This window comes from Ambystoma mexicanum, chromosome 14 (assembly GCF_040938575.1).
Source record: "Ambystoma mexicanum isolate Mex_15411 chromosome 14, UKY_AmexF1_1, whole genome shotgun sequence".
NCBI lineage: Eukaryota > Metazoa > Chordata > Amphibia > Caudata > Ambystomatidae > Ambystoma > Ambystoma mexicanum.
The window spans coordinates 179,862,713-179,881,429 of record NC_090940.1 but is presented as its reverse complement, the minus strand read 5'-3'; the positions used below and the strand labels follow the sequence as shown (position 1 = coordinate 179,881,429).

The following is an 18,717-nucleotide window of genomic DNA, read 5'->3' as shown; positions in this document are numbered from 1 at the left end:
TCACACTATATGCACAGCATGTAAGTCTAAGCAGATACAAGAACCAAAAATACGATTATGGTGAGTAATGTATGTCATATGGCAGATGTAATTTTACAGAATAAATAAATCCCCTTTCAGTCTTGTTCTCCGATGTTAAGGCGGTCCATGCCGAGCACAACTCGGTTGGGTGAGGAAATTCTAGCTTCTGCCGAATGCAGCAGCGTAAATGCTATGTTTTCTTTCTTGCTTTGAGCACATGGCCCTGCGCTCTATGTTCTACACTGGCTTAGGGTACAGTGACTAAGGCATTTGAAGTATGGGACCATAAGTATAAAAAGCTCTCATTTTGCAAAGGCACAGCTTAGCTTTTCATGCAAATGGCTCCTTTCTCCTCCAGTCCCCTCTGACCAGAGTCTACTGCCTTAGTCTAGAGGTCTTCATCAGACCATTGAGGGCTACGCCTTCTTATTTGCAAAGCAGGGGTATGCGACAGGTGAATCACCAGATGTTTTGGACTATGAAGCCCATGATTCCTTACCCTTGGCTATGGTGGCTAGGGCTGATGGGAGTTGCAGTCCAAAACATCTGAAGGGCAAAAGTGTGCAGACCCCCGGCCACGAAGCATATTATGTGCACCTGACATGTCAATCTCTTACTTGCATTCTGCAAGTGTCACCTTTTTTGCTTTAGCTTTTCCTTGGCTTTTTATGGCACCCTGAATGACCCACTTCCTGGAATGCAACTTCCTACAATGAAGCAACATTATGTTCATAAATCATTTCTGGGATGACATTCTTCCTGTCCCCTGTCACTTTATGGAAAATCATTGGGTCATGTACCTCAACTTAATCGAAGTCAGAGCCCTAGGATTTGTCCTTGACCTAGCATGCGCAGGAGGACTAAAGGGGTGGCAACAAGGCCTGGGTATTTCTTAATGGTATTATGCATTTTGCTCAAACCTTTCAGATTTCGCCCATTGAATGTGAACGAGGTAATTGTCAAATCAGGATAGTCTCAATGATAAAGTACTAAACAAAGCTCTGCTATTGCAATAGCTGAGGGGTCTACAAACGCTAGCTCGACAGATGTTTTGGACTACGATTCACAATGCCCCCGACCATTGACTGGGCTGTCTAGGGCTGATGGGAGTTGCAGTACAAAACATCGGGAGAGCCAAAGGTTTCAGACCACTGTCATAGTTGAATACATTGCAGGCAGATCAGACTGCTGTACACCACCAATACAACAGGGTGAGTATTATATCCCATTATACCTACTCTGGGCCAGAACAGCCCAATGGGTTGGGTTGGAGATCTCACCATTCACTTATAAGGCCTGCTACAAATAAGGACCCATCTAGGTACAGTTTAAGCACGAGTGTTCCATCTCTGCCAGGCCCTTACCGTCTTACCACCAAATACGTTGGCCGTATTTGGCAAAATAGAGGCTCTTACGCAGGGGTCTTCAACCTTTGGCCCTCCAGATGTTAACTCCTTAAGTGCTAAGGGCGTGCATGTTCGTCCTGAATTTCCATAGGAAATCAATGTAGACTCCGCCCACTTCTGCACGTTGCCTGATGAAGAAATGAAGAGTGTACCTGTTTCTTTCTAAGTCCTCCCCTCCTACTCTTCACCCCTCTAGCCACTCTCAGTTGGTACAGCCTGTTAAACCTGGAAGTAAATCATCTCTTGGGGTATACAAGCAGATATAACCCATGACATACATGTATTTGTTACCTTAATTTACAAATGTCATTGTTTAATGTTTATGATTTCTACAGACATTTGAGTCCACCTAAATGGGAAAATTACTATTGTATGAAAACATGATAACAATAATTAAACAGAAAAAAGTAGCAACATGTGTATTCAAATTATAAAGTGGAAATGCTAAATAAATGGATTGCTACATCAATTGATACTCAGACACTAGGAATCCATCATTTCCCTTTTTCCTGCAACTACATGGAAAACTTGGAGTTGAGGGTGGGGGTGGGGAGGATTTATTTTAAAATGGATCACCAATGGAGAGCATACTTGACCACTTTTTGTTAAATTACTACTTTTCAGCATCCACGCTACAGAATAGTCAAATGGGACTTAATGGGTTAATTACATGTCCTTGAACATCTTCCCATGTCGTGGGTTACCATATTTGTGCTTTGTTTTCTAGGAGATCCCGGTCTATGAAGCAGAGTACGGTAGCAGAAGCCCTGATCATGAGAGGGGTGTTATTGTATGTATTTCCAAACCCCCCTAGGAAACAACAAAGTACTGTACATGTCCTTGAGAGTGACCGAAACATATGGGGAATCAGGGAGGAACACACGAGGGTGGATTATAAATAGATGGTGGGGACAAAGAATTTAGGCCTGCAGCCTGGCAACTCGACACTGGCATGAAGTGCCCTTCTGGCGTGACATGGGGGTAATAGTGACAGGTGCTCAGGTGTAGGCCGTCTTCTGAAACTCTGAACCGAATACAAGGACAACGCTATTTAGGCTGCATCTGAAACTGAAAGTAAGGTGACAGGCTGGCGAAAGTATACTTATAACATTTGAATGCTGCTTGTACTTATTAATTTTGGTTTGAGCTGCTCTCTCTCTCTCTTTATGATGAGTGTGACCACACTGGAGCAAATGGTTGCACTGTGGAAGGTTGATTTCCATAGGGATTATGAGGGGTCAATAGGGAGAGAGATCAGAGGAGAGATGTTAGGGAGCCATTGGGCATTGGCCTACTCCTCCTCAAGGGATTACATTTTATAACATTTCGAAGAATGTCTGACATCAGGAAGCACAGATTCCTTGAACTCAGTCTACTGCAGAATGAATGCAATGCCCCGATTCCTTTGGGTCCCCATGAATCATGGTAGCACGGGGCATTTAACTAAAGCCAGGCCCAGGGCTTCACGAACTGCTGAATTTAATGTTGCGGTTAACGTGCCGGACCTGTGGCGGAATCCCTCATTGCCCATTGTTGTGGTCAGCGACGCCGGATGATCTGAAGAAGGTGGTCACACATCAAGCTTGCTCCGCGCACGACCAAAGTAGTAGCGAATAGCATCTATGCTGGCAGTGTGTTCTAGTCAGCAGCGGGTCCTGCATCCTGACCCAGCCACTAGAACCTCAGGGGGTGTACTAGATAGGTGGTACATCTGCAGACAAGCAGATAACACTGAAGTGGTAAGCCTGTCAACTTAACGGTTGACGAACACATGGAGGGCAGCCCACAAACACATAGGGTGGGAAGGTAAATTAATTCTGGCCCAACCCCTTTGGGGAAACTCCTACTTATCAGAAGTGAACAAACTGCCACTATTGCCTGGATGGCTGCAGGTATTAACACCATTGGGGGCTTGATGGAAGGGGGGACTCTCTCCTCTTTTGCTGACTTACAACAGAGGTTCGGCTTGCCGGATACACAACCAGTATCATTACCTGAAAATCACCCATGCAATGCACACACATCTCACTCACCCGTCAAACATGTCACAGTGCTCCCCACTTGAACGGAATGTCCTATTAGAACATATAACTGCTATGGTTACCTCCACCCTATATCAAGCAATAACGTCCTTTGCGACCGCAGAATTATCCACTCTTAGGGCAAAATGGGAGGTGGACGTGTGACCCATTGACACAGAGGACTGGGTGTTGGCATTGATGTTCCCTCAGGAAATCGCAATTTCTTCCAGATTCTAACTGATACAACTAAAGGTTCTCCATAGAGTATACTATCCCAGAGTAGCACTGTTCCGATAGGGTTGGGCTGACGGCACACAGTGCCTGCGATGCGGGGTGGAGGAGGGTACCGTTATCCACATCCTATGGGGGCGTCCCCTAATTCGCTGCTTCTGGGTGCTGTGCTGTAACAGGATATCCAATATGCTGGGGATGGAGATGCCGCAAAACTCCAAGTTACTACTTCTGGAAATCTGGGGTGAGAACTCCGATAACCGATAGGAAAAGTTTTTCTTATCCACGCCGATCAGCCTGATAAAGCGGAACATTGCTATGAATTGGGGGCCCCAGAGCTCCCTAGGTTTAGACAGTGGGTCGCTGATGTGAGCGTTTGTATGTCCATGGAACAGCGTGTGTATACTGCACGGGGATGTCCCGAAAAGGCAAATAAAATTTGGCATGGATGGGAGGCGGGGGAGGGAGTGGATTAATCAAAAGACACATGCACAAACGAATGCTGCTATGGGGGACTGGTAATGGAGAACTGACCTCTTGTCTGTACCCTGAAATATGACACACCTGTGCGGACGATATGCCAGGGATTAGTACCTGAATTGATGGTGACCAATTTATTGTTTGTTTTGCAATGTTGTGAAAATCATTAAAAATGTTATTTAAAAAAAACGTAATGGTTGAGTACCCCAGAATTTTAGCAATCTAGGACCGGTGGTTTGATAATGTTTTCCCCTTTATGACTGCGAAAGACCTTCTGAAATTACACTTATTCGTGTGGATAATCAAGGAGCAAGCGAGGTAATCCATTGACACACAACTATTGGCCCGGTTCTGTTGGTAGTTAGGAATTAAGCTCTTACAACCGCCACAGGCTCTCGCCGTGGTTACAGTCATTCACGTTCAGGCGTTTGATTCATGCATATGAGTTGAGATGATGATCCCGAGTACATGAAGTTTCGTACTTGAACTTTTAATATGATTGAAACTCTAACCCGAGTGGTGACGGAAAAATATCCAACAAAAAATGGTCAGACAGGGCTGCTTGCTGGCCCAAATATTCTCCTCAAGCCACATACATGACCTGGAGAAAGAGCTAAAATCCGTAACCACAAATGTCCAGGAGTCGGAGAAGAAAAGCTTCACCTACTGATCTATGTGGACCAAGTAATAGGGTTCCTTCACTGATGATGTGGCTGGATTGTGCATATGACCAGAGGAATGTTATTTCACCAGGATTGTAAAGGATTGTGATGTTGGTATTCAATATTGGTAGGCCGGACTGAGTCGGGTGACCTATGTGTTACCTCTTTTTAAATGTTTTGGAAAGGCTGTTCTGGGTGGGATATATTTACTCTGCTTCTTATTACCTAGTTCACACAAGATGGAGGACATGTAGGTCTCCTTAAAATGGATTGTCCTCCGACGTGGCTCCATGACCTCCATAGGCCACCCTATACATGGCCTTCCTATCTCAGTAGTAAGATATGGACATCCCGAAGATGGTCTGACTTATAATCACGGATACAAGATGCAGCTTCTTGAAATGGCGGCCACAAAACTATCAGTATGGGTCTGGCTGATCGCCGACTTCAGGAAGGTCCAGACCTGGGCCATATATTTCATATATAATATTTACCTTTCATTTTCTGAGTAAGATAACGTAATATTTCTTGTGAGATTTTGTTCATGACAATTGTATATAGTTGGGAAAGGTATCTCTGATTAATATAATGCTGAGTTTTAAGCAACTACTCTATAAGACTTCTAAATATTTATCATGAAATGTATTTACATTATATATATATTATTTAACCAATATTTCAAAACATGCTCCTGATGAAGGGATGAGCAAGTCACGAAATGCGTTCAGCAAATCATTTCATGGCTAATTGATCTGGTGGAATATATATATATATATATATATTTATGTAAACTCAAAGGAACTTCTTTAGATTTCTTCTTTAGTACAATAATAAACATTACATGTCGGATTTTCCTTTGCCAAAAATTATTTTTTTATTTTTCAGGTGTGAATAATTCTCAATTTGACAATATTGTGTTCTGGAAAACAATGCATTCAGGATGCTGACTGTTTAGAGTGATAAGGTGAGCAGAGGACAGGAGTATCCTAACATTAGCGATACTACAATTGTGCATTGTTTTGGTGGCCCCATGTGGAGCAAGAAGGAAGAACTTTGTTTTTATTTTTCACATCAAAACCTGACACTTGGAAACACAATTATCCTAACACTTTACCTTTTGAGTTATTTTTCTGTTCTTAAACACGTTTGCTTTAGTATTATATATGAAAGGGCATATACAGGTATTGTAACTTTAACTTTGTGTTTGATGCTCCCTTTTGAAAAGTTTGTGGTAAACTTATAAACATACTCATACCATGGCAGGTTTACCACAGCAGTAAAGTACTGAGTTTGACTTTAAAAGTCAAAATACTAGCATGGTATGGTATAATATAATTCATTGTACAGTGTACAATATTCCAGATCATCATTTGAAGAAACAGTCTTTAAGTATTTGTAATAAGAATCCCTACTCAGAAATCCTGCACAGTTATGTAAAAGGTATTAGAGTCAAAACGGCACAACATATTTTTGGAAGAAATATCCACAGGAATCTTCACAATGGCAGACATCCCACTTCGAAATATGCAAGGATATTTTACTGATCAAAAGATGGTGCTCCTTCGTGAAGCATGGAATCCAGAACCCCGGAAAATGTGATTTCGGGTACAGTGACCACAAAGGATTAAACTCAAGATGGCACAATGTTGTTCTTTTCCTGCAACTGTGCAAGCCACGAGGCTAATCCAAGGAAATGGGAAGTTGAATAAACCCACCATAGTGGCCCTCCCCAGTCATGCTGTTGGCGGAGGCAGGCCGGAACACCCACCAATTCTTAGAGATGTGTTTATAAGAGTTATCCTTGTAAGCTTGCTTTATAGCGCCTCATCTTGCTAATCAGATCCATTCTGGCACACGCAGAAAATGGTCCCTTGTAGGAGCCCAATGCACATGAGTAGGTTAAGATATTAAACAACGCTTTTCTCCATGCAGTTGCTTCACAGCTAACAAATCCCAAAGCTCTACCACGCTTGGCTTGAGGATCTGAGATCGTTCACAAGCAGTTGCTCTGCACTGAAGAAAGTGCCCAACTCATCGAGAATGAGTGGTTTGGTAAAACAAGTCCTCCACCGGTCCTCTCCCTGGTGATGCTGCTTCCCGCTCGGCTACACAGCGAGCGGGTCTGGAGGAAGCTGCAACTTCACCCAACGCTTCTCATTGGCTGAGCGAACTGGATCTTCTAAGAATCCAGAGTAGGGCTTCCTTGGCCTCTTACAGAGAATGAAGAATGACTTTGGCACCTTTCAAAGTGTCATGAGCAACCATAATAGGTTGCCAAAATAAGTTGCACCTGTAGGTCAGAGCTTCTTTTAGATGGAAGGACACTTTTTTTTTAGAAAGTTTACCGTGAGACAGAAATGAATGCACCGCAAACACATCAATCAGTGTGGAACTCCTACACACATCCTCTTGCTCACAGAACTATTAGCTGCCGTCCATATTTGGAGCATTTAGATCCATCGCTTTATTACCTGTGATCCTGTACCCAAGATCCACCAGGCTAAAACAATAACAAGCGTAAGTGTGGGGCCACCGCCTGAAGAATTGAGATCCTCCATAAGTAGGGTGACCAGACTTTAGTGAAAAAAAAAAAAACAGGATGGGCCATTGAAATAGAAGTAGGACTAGTAAATACACATATAACTTTAGTCGTACTTCTATGTCGCTGGCCCGTTGCAGGAGGCGGGGAGGGTGTGTGCTAACCTGCACACTCCTCTCATTGGAGGAGAGCGCCGGGGAGGGGAAGGGGGAGGAAATGGGGGCGTGAAAAGCATTTCACGCCCCCATTCGCGCGGGAAGAGGTGTGCCGGGACCCGATTTCGGGATTCCGAAATCGGGTCCCCAGCAAAAAAAGGCACTATGACCAAAACCCCGGACAGGGTTTATAAAATAAAAAAACTATCGGGACCCCGGGACGTCCGGTGATTTCCCCGGACTGTCCCGGGAAAACCCGGACTTCTGTTCACCCTATCCATAAGGGCCTCATTTTGAGCTTGAGGGTGCGTTAAAACCCGGCAGCAAAGCTGTTACGGTCACTTTTTGGGGTGCTAAAGGATTTGACTGAACTTTTACTTCACGGGCAAGTCGTTAGATTGGAGATAAGGTGGAGGAGATACCTCCAACATAAAGCTGTAGACATCCCCTCCACTTTACCTCCCAGAAAATAGAGGAATTATCGGAGGAGGAATAACCATCCATGATAATTCCTCTAAAATTGTCATGGAGTCTCAAGGACACCAAAACTTTGGGATACACTTGTAATTGGGTGAATTTTGCCCAATTAGAAGTAGTGGTAACAGTAATTGAGTTTGGCGATAAATCCTCAGAAATTACCACCGAGCTCGTAATGTGACCCTAAACGTAATACTGCATCGTAAAAATCTAAGCAAAGAATATGAGTGGTTCATGGAAAAACAGGGAAGGGGGTTTCACACACCAAATAGTGAAATGAAGAAGCATCTTCCGAATGAGCACTCAATACATTGCTGGTATGCTCTATAGTGCTTCCATCGCTACTCTCAAAGTGCTGATTCAATTAGGGAAGAAAGCGGCAGAGGAGAGCCAACACTGTTGAAAGTATTTATAGGTATGTTTTTCTCATTCATCTTTACTATGGGATCTATGTGATCAGTTATTTCATACAAATATATTTCTTAATTATCAGAGTACTGCTCATTGTTTACTTTCTGTTGATATGTTAGGTGGTATTTCGTTTTTCACGCCGGATGTCAAGAAAACCTGCATGGATTTTATAGCTTGTTTGGTCAACCGCCCTACATAACACAGGTGACTCCGAAGCGAATCAGAACACAAACCAGATGAGCAGCTTGTAGCGCCTCTGCTTGGCCAACACTCTACAGTGATCAAGCCAAGGCTCTTGATTTGGGGCTGCTACTTCCCAGCAGGTGTTCCCACATCCTCTACCTTTTTCATAGCTTTAATTAGCTTTTTAGCCTGGTCTCTTGTGTTAAAATAAACACGGGATACAGGTGCTAATGAAGTGTGAAGAACATCCCCACCGCTGGTACGGTACTGCTTGAATATATCCATAGATGCAGGTCATTATGAGAAGGTGGTTTAGGGAAATTATATGAGATCATTGTACCATCTTTCTGAGCCTTTGCAAGTAAAAAGAAATTGCAAGATTTCCAACACGCTGACTAGTTCCATCGCTATCAATTTGACATGTATCGCCTCATTCTGTAGTGAATGACTAGGCTGTTAAATACAGATCCGGAGATCAGGGGGTCACGACATCACTATTTGTATCCCACAGTACCACTAATGGTACTGCTTTAAATACCGCCCAGTTGATTCCAAAATGGTGGCTTTCTTTTTATCAATTGTTTTTGCTCCTGTATGGATCCAATTCTCTGGACGATCCAGAAGATCTTAATATTGTCCGCAAACATGAATCTATAACTACTCTTCTTTTCATCTCCTCTGTAATGTTCTTGATTACATTTTTAGGAGGACATGTTGTACAACTGATTCTCAAGACACCATTGACTGTCTTTTCTCAGCAGCTTCTCTGCGCTCAAGCGTCTTTTTCTGTCCGTTGCCCCACCTGTTCCTGCTCCGTGACCAGATTCCGAAAGGAGATGCAGTGTTCTCGGTCTCCTTTGCTTACTTTGTGAGCAGTCTAAGATGTACAGTGCCAAAGAAGCCTGAAGTCCTGGTGGACCACATCCGTCACTCATCGATAATCTTGCACCGACACTTCCATGGGTGGCTTCCATTTTGTCAATTTAGATAGAAGTAAAAAGGGGACAGACGGGAGGGACGGCTCTAATGTAGAGAGGGTACCAATCAGGGGCGAAGCTAAGGGGGCTATAGCCCCTGATCTTTAGGTTGTAGCCCCGGATAGAATCTCAGGAGCTACAGCCAAAAGACTAGCTAGCCCCCAGTCCCAACAGTTCCGACATCAGCTTAGCCCCGGGTCTTTTCCAGACCTAGCAACTCCCCTGGTACCAATCCTCTGGAACCTATAGAGGATTGAGCGTGGCCAAGGATATCCTAAGACTAGGGGTTGGACCCAGGAGAATGGATCAAGAAATGTGGGCAGGATTTACCCTCATATAACCCAGGGCTAATGGTAGTCTGGTGTGAGACTCTAGGTAACAACTGCACTGATAAGTTACCTTATTGACCAGAGAGAGAGAGAGAGAGAGAGAGAGAGAGAGACACTGACTTGCCCTTATCAACCTCTGGAAGCTGAACCACCTGGAATAGTAGAAAAGGATTGGTGGTGCCCACCTAGACTGATATTCCTGTACAGATCATTACAAAACAGCGAGGAAAACAGCGCCGGTTCCGAGCCGGGAATGAACTCACTAACTGGTGAAACAACCCGCATTATGGAATAGGGGCACTGCTCTAACAGGGCATGAGGTTATGTTCTATTCAGTATGCCTGTTAGCGGTATTGGGAATATTAGTCCGAAACATCAGGCAAGCAACACCTGGCAGACCCCTGAAACAGAAAACTCGATGCTGTGTCCTGGTGGTTCATCCTATCGTCACACACCACCATCAAACTGCCAAACCCGCACCTTCCTCCCATGCATGGTCAGATGCTTATAAAATGAAGGGAACAAACTAAAATTAAACAAATTCCTTTTTTGAGCAAACTTGCATTTCCCCTTTTCGCAGCATGAAGTGCAAAGGCAGTTCTCCCTTTCCATGTGCTGAACGAACCACTCATCCTCTGGCAGCTGTGACTTGTGCGTGGGTACGGTGTGTTCCTTTCGGGTATCTCAGGGTTGTCCAACTCCAGGCCTCGAGGACCGGAAACATGTCAAAATTTCAGGGTACCCCTCATTAATATTCATGAGGTACATTCTCATACAATTATTAGAAATGCATGCACATTTCTCCTCATGAATATTAATGAGGGATATCCAGAAAACTTGTCAGGATTCCGGCCCTCGAGGCCTGGAGTTGGACATCCCTGCGGTATCTGCTGGATGAGGCATGCATTTGTTTTTATGTGCTGGATTTAAGACCGCTTTTTCATTGGCTCTTTTTTTTTATATATACAAGATGCAGATCTTCATGTTTGGTGGTTAACACCTTGCTTGCCAGGGGATTGTATCTGACAGTCACATCATCATGTAGGTTTTGCAAGTACAAGTGGCACATGTTCATGTTGCTCTTTGATTACGTTTAGAAATACACATGGAGTTGCTGGAAATTGTTGACTGGCTAGCAAAGGTTCATCTGGGGTTCAGCCGCGCTGGACTAAGGGGGATTGGCTGTATGACACCTCACGGGTGTTGGCAGTTCCTGCTTCTAAGATGACTTGCTATTTGGCTCTCACAGTCTGGAGCCTGTAACCATGCCTTTAGCACAGGCAACTTGCCTCCCTCCAAATGCTTTGCACTATTACTCCCATGATTCCTCACCATTTACTGCAATAACTAGGCATGATGGAAGTTGTAGTCCAAAGCAACTGGCCAACCAAAGGTTGCAGACCTCCGCTTTAGCAGATGTTTGCTTCCATTTCCTAAATGATTTTCACGGACAGTCTATGGCGGCAAGAGGCTGTGGCGTGTTGCTTTGGACTGGTGGCGTGAAAGCCAAGGATGGTCCAGGATCATTGAATGGTTTAAGGCACTGCATACATGATTGACATATCTGTGGATTATTTCAGATGGCATGCCACTCTCTGCAGAGTTGACGTCACAAATTCTGCAGGTATACAGTGTTTATAACAAGAAAAAAAAATAACGAATAGCTTTTTCAGTAAAAAATATATAACACAAAAAATGTCGACTTTTTGGTAAAAGTATATATGGGGTGGGGTAAGGGATTAAAAATGGTGGTGGGGCTTGAGGGCTAATACAGAATTAAAAAGAGAACACAATGTGAAATGTTTTCGTTATGTTTCTTTCACTGAAAATGTTTTCGTTATTTATGTATTCCTTATAAAGACATGGAACCATATGGCAGGGTCATTCTCTTTGGAGTGTCTGTGCTATTTCATCATGGCGGCACGCTGTATGCATATATTGTTGAAGCTACAGTTGTCCTCTTGGCAGTCTAGTTGCTGAGTGGTGAAAACGTGTGTCATTCTCCATTGAGCAGGTGTGCATGCATGCCTGCATCCCTTTTTAAGGTGAAGTTGTGGTAGCTACCCACAGGTGTGCTGTGTGTCTCTGTCTCCTAGCATCTGGGGCCATTTGGGAGTTGTGCATTCCTTTGCTGGGATGTTGTGGTGCCTTGAGTCGGGATTTACAGCTAAATAGTTGCAAGTGGATGAGTGGATGTGCGGGTGCCATACCTCCTGAACGAGACAACCAGCATCTCTTTTCTTGTCCTATCTAGTGGACTTGAGCTGATTTAAAAATGCTTTAATGACATTACTGGTGTATTTTTGTATAGCGTTTGCATTTTTTTTTTTTACACTGGTCGCGATTGTACCTTCTCTTTTCACTTTTGTCATGTAGTTTGCAACATTGTTCAGCTATGTTTTTGTCTGCGTTGAAGGGATTGTGTGATGCTTGTGCAATACACATTTTTAAAAAATTGATACTTTCTTTAATGTTTTGCTTATGGTTTGGGGCCTACCCGTGATTCCTTTAGCGAGAACTTGGAGCTCCAATAGCTGGAGTCTAGAAACACTTGGATTACATGTCTTTATACCGAAGTATTTTATAAAGAATGACTATATATCGAATATTTTGTAGCAAAACATTTTAGAGAATTCATTTTTGGGGGGGGTCCCTCACAAAGCCCTGTTTCCCACCCCTAAAAACCCACCCCAACCATTTCCCAAAAATATGTAACCCTTCACCCCACCCCTAAATGCATTCTCTATAAAAATGTTTGTTATAAAATATTCAATATATATTAATTCTTGATAAAGTATTCGATATAAAGACTGCATACCAAACACTTGTGTACAGGCGCGTTATAAATGCCACATCGTATCATATAATACCGTGGTAGAATTATCTAGCTGTAGTATTGGACTCGTGTTGCGTATTCTGTGGTGCCCTGAGTCTACATCGCTACTTCATGGCACTATGATGCACATGTCTGTCTGGTGTTGTGCAGTTTCAGACTGTGTACCTCACGCTGTGCGTGCCCCCCAGATTGATCATTTGCGTGACTCTGGTCACGTGCACTCACCTGTACTGGAATGACTTCTGAGGGCTGTAGATGCATATCTGCCAGGATCCCTTGGTATTTCTCTTTCCCTGTGGGTTAGAGGTAATTGAGCATCCTGTTTTCATGCCTGAGGCCTTGATATGTGCGGATTGTGCTGGTTTCCCAGCATCTGGGTTTCTTTTTTCATATGACCGCCCTCTTGCAATGTGGCAGGTGTCTGTCAATGGATGATTCCCGCCTCCTCAGCTCCATTGAAGTGGCTTGGTTGAATATTCAAATATTGGATCTATGCAGTTTCCTCTGCTTTTTTTTGTGCCAGTTATGTTATGTTATGTGAATGTGTAAAGCGCAGCAAACGCCAAAGGCATCTTGGTGCTGGGGGGTAGCAGGTGAGAGAAAGAATCTAGGAGTACTAGAAAAGAAAGGTCTTCAGAGCAGGTCTGAAGGCCAGGTGATTAGCAGTAGCATGGAGAGCCCAAGGAAGTTGGTTTCCATGCTTTGGCTGCGGCCACCGAGAAGGCGCGGCCTCCCGTTCCAGTGCGTTTAACACAGGGAATCAGAAGGAGTAGCGCGGACTGGGAGCGCAGAGGACGATTTGAAACTGGCATTTTGCCTAATTCTTGTTAACTGTTTGCCATTTATTTGTACTGAAAAAAGGAGCAGGGGGATCCCTGCATCCCCCATCACCTGCCCCCTCGCCCCCCTCTTTGTATATACCTAGCCCAAACCCACCATTTATCTTTTTTGAGGGGAAGAAATGGTAACATAAGCAGCAAATTGTAATTTGGCCAAATAGTTGCGCTACTTTGCGTTTCATCGGTTAGCCTTTGGAATCCCTGCTGCATTGTAAGTGCTGTGTCTGGTGTTCCTTTTTAAGGGTTTACAGTAACAAGTTATGCCACCCTAAAGTGTTGGTTGTTCAATCACTTCCTTACCCTTTAGGTTTCTGCGCTGCAACCAGGGTTTCCTAATGGCTTGATCCATGCTCAGCTGCCAAAGAGTGTTGGTCGAAACCTGGCCCTCATAGTGTCAGGACCGTGACGAGGAAGAGGCATGACCTAGTTATGCTCTGATTACTTGCCTGCAGCCTTCATCGCAAGAAGTCCTACTCTTTCTTCTCACTGTCCTGAATTCTCTGCTTCCCACCTTTCGGCGTGTGCCTTCAACGACTGTAGTTCTGCTTTGTTACTCCGGGCAGAATTCTGAGTGATCAGTCATCTGTTTTATACTTAAATCAGTGGGAGGAGCTAACAGGTTAGGCTTAGGGCCTGCCCGATTCCCTACTTCCCCGGATATGAGCCACCTGGATTCGGTTAGGTTTACCACAAAGAAGAGCGGGAATTTGTAATGCGTAATGAATATGCCTGTTAGGTAATCCGAGATTCTCAAGTAGAGGAATACTAAACACATGTATGGGAAGGCAAAATGTGGAAGCATTAAGGAAAAGGAAGGTAAAACAAGGAGCGAGAACTGCAGAGAATGGGTCTCCCGTGCACAGCGCTCTGTGGTTTCCCGGCTACGTTCCTGCTCTATTAATCCCATACATCCACACTTAGATCCAAAGTGGGAAGGGCCGTTCGGACATAACGCTTTTTAAACAATTTCCAAAGACAAGCAGGATCAGGTTTAATCAGTTTTAGTTCTGAAGCCTTTGAGGAAGGACTTACCGCCTGCATGAACCCCATGACATGGAAATCGCTCTCTTTGTGTGGGCCCTTGACACCTGAGGACACACTGATGCACGAAGTTCTTGGCTTGAATGCAATGTAATGTAATATGGCATTTGTATAGCACCTTTTCCCATTGGTATGGCCTTAAAGTGCTGTAGGAGAACGCCCTTGGAGAACCGAAGTCTGAGGTACGAGTGATTGGTCGGAGGAATTTAGAATGCGTGCATGCATTTTAGCCAGTACTCAGATAGGTAGGAGTGGCTAAGTCCCTGCTGGCGAGCCATGTAGAGCTTGGTTGTATATGGATGCCGTGAAGGCCGTCAGGAGAGTATGCGATTCAAGGAGACTGATTATGCGTCCAGCCACACCGAATTTTTATCTTGGGACTTCGCTACATTCTAGTGGCAGAGGTGTGGTGCGATGTGTCATTATATGTTGCATGAATGCAGATGTGTGCAGGTGAGGATCCGTGTCTACTGCTATTTTCCATCAACATGGAGTGTGATACGTACCCTTAAGTCCTGGGTGGTTTCTTATTTCATTAAATTTAAATTCTAAATTATAGCTGGATTCAAAACAGTGGCTAAATTCTCAATGCAGCTAGATTCAAAATACTGGCTAAATATCTAAAACGCAGCAGGATTCAAAATCAGGGGTTCACTCATGCCCCACACCTAGACTCTCTGGTTCTCCAGATGTGGAATAGGAGCAGACAGTCCCACCCACATCCTAGGTTCACACACACCAGGCCAGCGGTAGCCCACGAAAGCAGCAGCTTTCCCGCGAGCATGACCATATAAGGGATTTCCTGGCCAGAGAAGGCAGGAAGAAGGCTGAACAACAATATGGCCGTAGAACAAGCAAATAATCTTGTGGCATGGAATGGCAAAAGGGGATTTCTATCAAGGAGACCCTGTGGGGAAGTGGGGATCATGGGCTAAAGAGAGGATCAAGAACTGAAGGGAAGATTGTGACTGGAAGGGGAGTAGAGGGATGAAATCATACAGAAAGGGGCGAACGATTAATCGTCTGGGGCTTCCAAATTGTTTCACGCGTGGCATTCTGGAATATATAGAACCACTGACTAATAGATGATTGCAGGGTATTATTCTGAGTAGAGGCAAAGGTGTCTTTGCTTCCCGAAAGTTCCTCTTCTCCAATGCATAACAGTGGAGACTTGCAGGGCCCTCCCAACTGAGGCTTGCGTGTTGATGCTGGGATTACAGGGATAGAGCAGTCTAACCTCGGCCAGGACATCGGAGAAGTGGTTGCAGTTCTTATGCATGAGATGGTAGGCGTTGCCTTTGTAGTCCTTCCCCAACTCTTCCATGATCTTATCCACATCCTCTTCGGTGAAATCTGTGGTTCCCAGAGCAATCGATTCCCTGTTGAAAATAGAAAATCACAAAAAGTAGATTTAAAAACTACAAATGAGTCAGAACGCTTTCAGTGTCTGCAACCTTTGGCTCTCCAAATATGTTGGACTGCAATGCTCACAAGCCCAATCAAGTAGTTTCAATGGTGTGGGATCATGGGAGGTGTAGTCCAAATTATCTGGAGAGCTGTAGGTTGCAGATCTCTTTAATCTAAACAGTAACCCATTCACCCATTCACGCTTCCCATCCAGAAGAACAGGTATTATTAGGATTTCTTTCCTTAACCATACTGTTAGTTCCCACACGGCTACTCAGTACCTGAAACTACATTTGGATAGTTTGATGGCACTGTACGAGAGACTACTCTAACCCTGGAATATACAAGCAGTTGGGTGATCATCACACTGAAATTTCCGTCCTCCTCTATTGCAGATGTGTCCCACCATAAGGGAGATTTATTCCAGGCACATCCTAGAGCAGTTCCCAAAGGATAGCCTTATTCTCCAAAAACCTGAAGGTCTAGAGTCCAGAAAGAGGAATATCCTATCCACCCTAGTATTCTTCCTACCGCCTCACCCATATTCACTGCATCAGCAATAGTAAAAAAGAAACTCAATAATCACCATAACACTTGGCGGGAAAGAGGATTCCATGGAAAATGTCATTTGAAGGGTTGGCTCCCCCACAAGCAATTTTCAACTCTTTAAGGTTGAGTGGAAACGTGAGGAGTAAAACAAGGAGAGGCTTTTGTCTTCAGTTTTACTCTACGTCTTGTGAAAAGGTAAATGCCACCTCCAAATTATGCTTTGAAGATAGAATTTATAAATGGATCCCTATGGAATCTGCCTGCTTGTTGCAGGTGCTAATTGGACATGGATTCCATAGGAATCCATTTGTTTTACACCCGCATGAAATGCATCAATAAGGAACAGGACTAATTGCAAAGCATCGCTATGCTGATGAAAGTGGCAAATGATTGACAAGTAACCAAGGATTTACTTGAACTTGAACGTCTCTCCAAGTTCGATGGCACTTCCCGGCGTGATCTCAAAAATGCCACTGAATGGGTACGGGTGTCCTCCATAGGCAAACTCTGAAAAAGAAAGGGACAAAGGTTAGTGGGGCGAGAAACTATTTACTGCTATTCCACAGGCTCAGATTCACCAAAGCGCTCCGGAAAGTGCATCACCAGTCAAGGAAAGGGCCATGGGCCAATTAGGAGAGTCCCCAATCATCAGATGCTATTGGATAGGGCAGCATTAGTCACATGACAGGAAAGGCTAGCATGCAACGGACTGTGCTCCAGCCTTTGAGGACTAAGAGGCAGCAGCCTGTTGATGAATCTGTAGCCAGCTCACCTCTGGTCATCAAATCTCTTTAGGCACAAACACGCAGCTCAGTTGTCCTTTATAGTTAAAGCATAATCCAAATTGAACCTTTAAAAGCTGGCTTTGACCTTACGTTTATAAGGAACTAGCTGATAACTCCAGTATTGCCCTGGCTTTCATTCCTTCATAGGTACAGGTGACCGTGCAAAATGTGGTGCAGATTGGTGAAACGTTGTGTAACTGCATAGGGAACATAGGCGAAGCCACAGACCCACCCACACATTTTCACGTTTGCTGAAATCAGGGGAAAGGGATGGGGTGTCCAAATGCCATGTAGCCAGTAATGTCCACAGGGTCCTAACAGGTGACTGTGCAAAATGTGGTGCTGATTGGTGAAACAGTGTAGAATTGTATAAGGAACATATGTGAAGCCACAAACCCACCCCCAATGTGCACTTTTGATTAAACTTGGGAAAAGGTGTGGGGTTTCCATATGTCATGTAGCCAGTAATGTCCAGAGGGTCATAACAGGTGACTGTGCAAAATGTGGTGCAGATTGGTGAAACGTTGTGTAACTGCATAGGGAACATAGGCGAAGCCACAGACCCACCCACACATTTTCACGTTTGCTGAAATCAGGGGAAAGGGGTGGGGTGTCCAAATGCCATGTAGCCAGTAATGTCCACAGGGTCCTAACAGGTGACTGTGCAAAATGTGGTGCTGATTGGTGAAACAGTGTAGAATTGTATAAGGAACATATGTGAAGCCACAAACCCACCCCCAATGTGCACTTTTGATTAAACTTGGGAAAAGGTGTGGGGTTTCCATATGTCATGTAGCCAGTAATGTCCAGAGGGTCATAACAGGTGACTGTGCAAAATGTGGTGCAGATTGATGAAACGTTGTGTAACTGCATAGGGAACATAGGCGAAGCCACAAACCCACCCACACATTTTCACGTTTGCTGAAATCAGGGGAAAGGGGTGGGGTGTCCAAATATCGTGTAGCCAGTAATGTCCGCAGGGTCCTAACAGGTGACTGTGCAAAATGTGGTGCTGATTGGTGAAACAGTGTAGAATTGTATAGGGAACATAAGCGGGGCCGTGAGGCCACACACCCACACCCAAATGTGCACTTTTGTTGAAATCTGGGGAAAGGGATTGGGGTTTCTAGATGTCATGTAGCCAGTAATGTCCAGAGGGTCCTAACGGGTGACTGTGCAAAATTTGGTGCAGATTGGTGAAACGGTGTGGAATTCCATAAGGAACATATGCGAAGCCACAAACCCAGGTTTTGGGGTTCCATCAGATAAACATTTTTGACTGATGCAGAATGTTTGGTGCCAATTTGGAGGCACCTCGATTTGCGTACCGCATTACGGTATAGCTATGTTTGCTTTTATTTTGCAGTT

General features: G+C 44.3%; 1 protein-coding gene across 2 annotated transcripts in view; it reads right to left on the bottom strand.

The window, feature by feature from the left end:
• Nucleotides 1–18,717, bottom strand: part of LOC138527588 (deubiquitinase DESI2-like) — a 612,741-nt gene that overhangs the window by 3,100 nt on the left and 590,924 nt on the right. For both annotated transcript variants that reach the window (XR_011283954.1, XM_069638869.1), the window contains exons 3-4: nucleotides 16,978–17,071; nucleotides 15,846–15,987 (exon numbers count right to left, since the gene is read on the bottom strand). Coding sequence is in view for 1 of the 2 variants with exons in the window: in XM_069638869.1 (XP_069494970.1) it covers nucleotides 15,846–15,987; nucleotides 16,978–17,071 (236 nt within the window). In the remaining variant the exon portion in view is untranslated. The remainder of the gene's footprint in view (nucleotides 1–15,845; nucleotides 15,988–16,977; nucleotides 17,072–18,717) is intronic.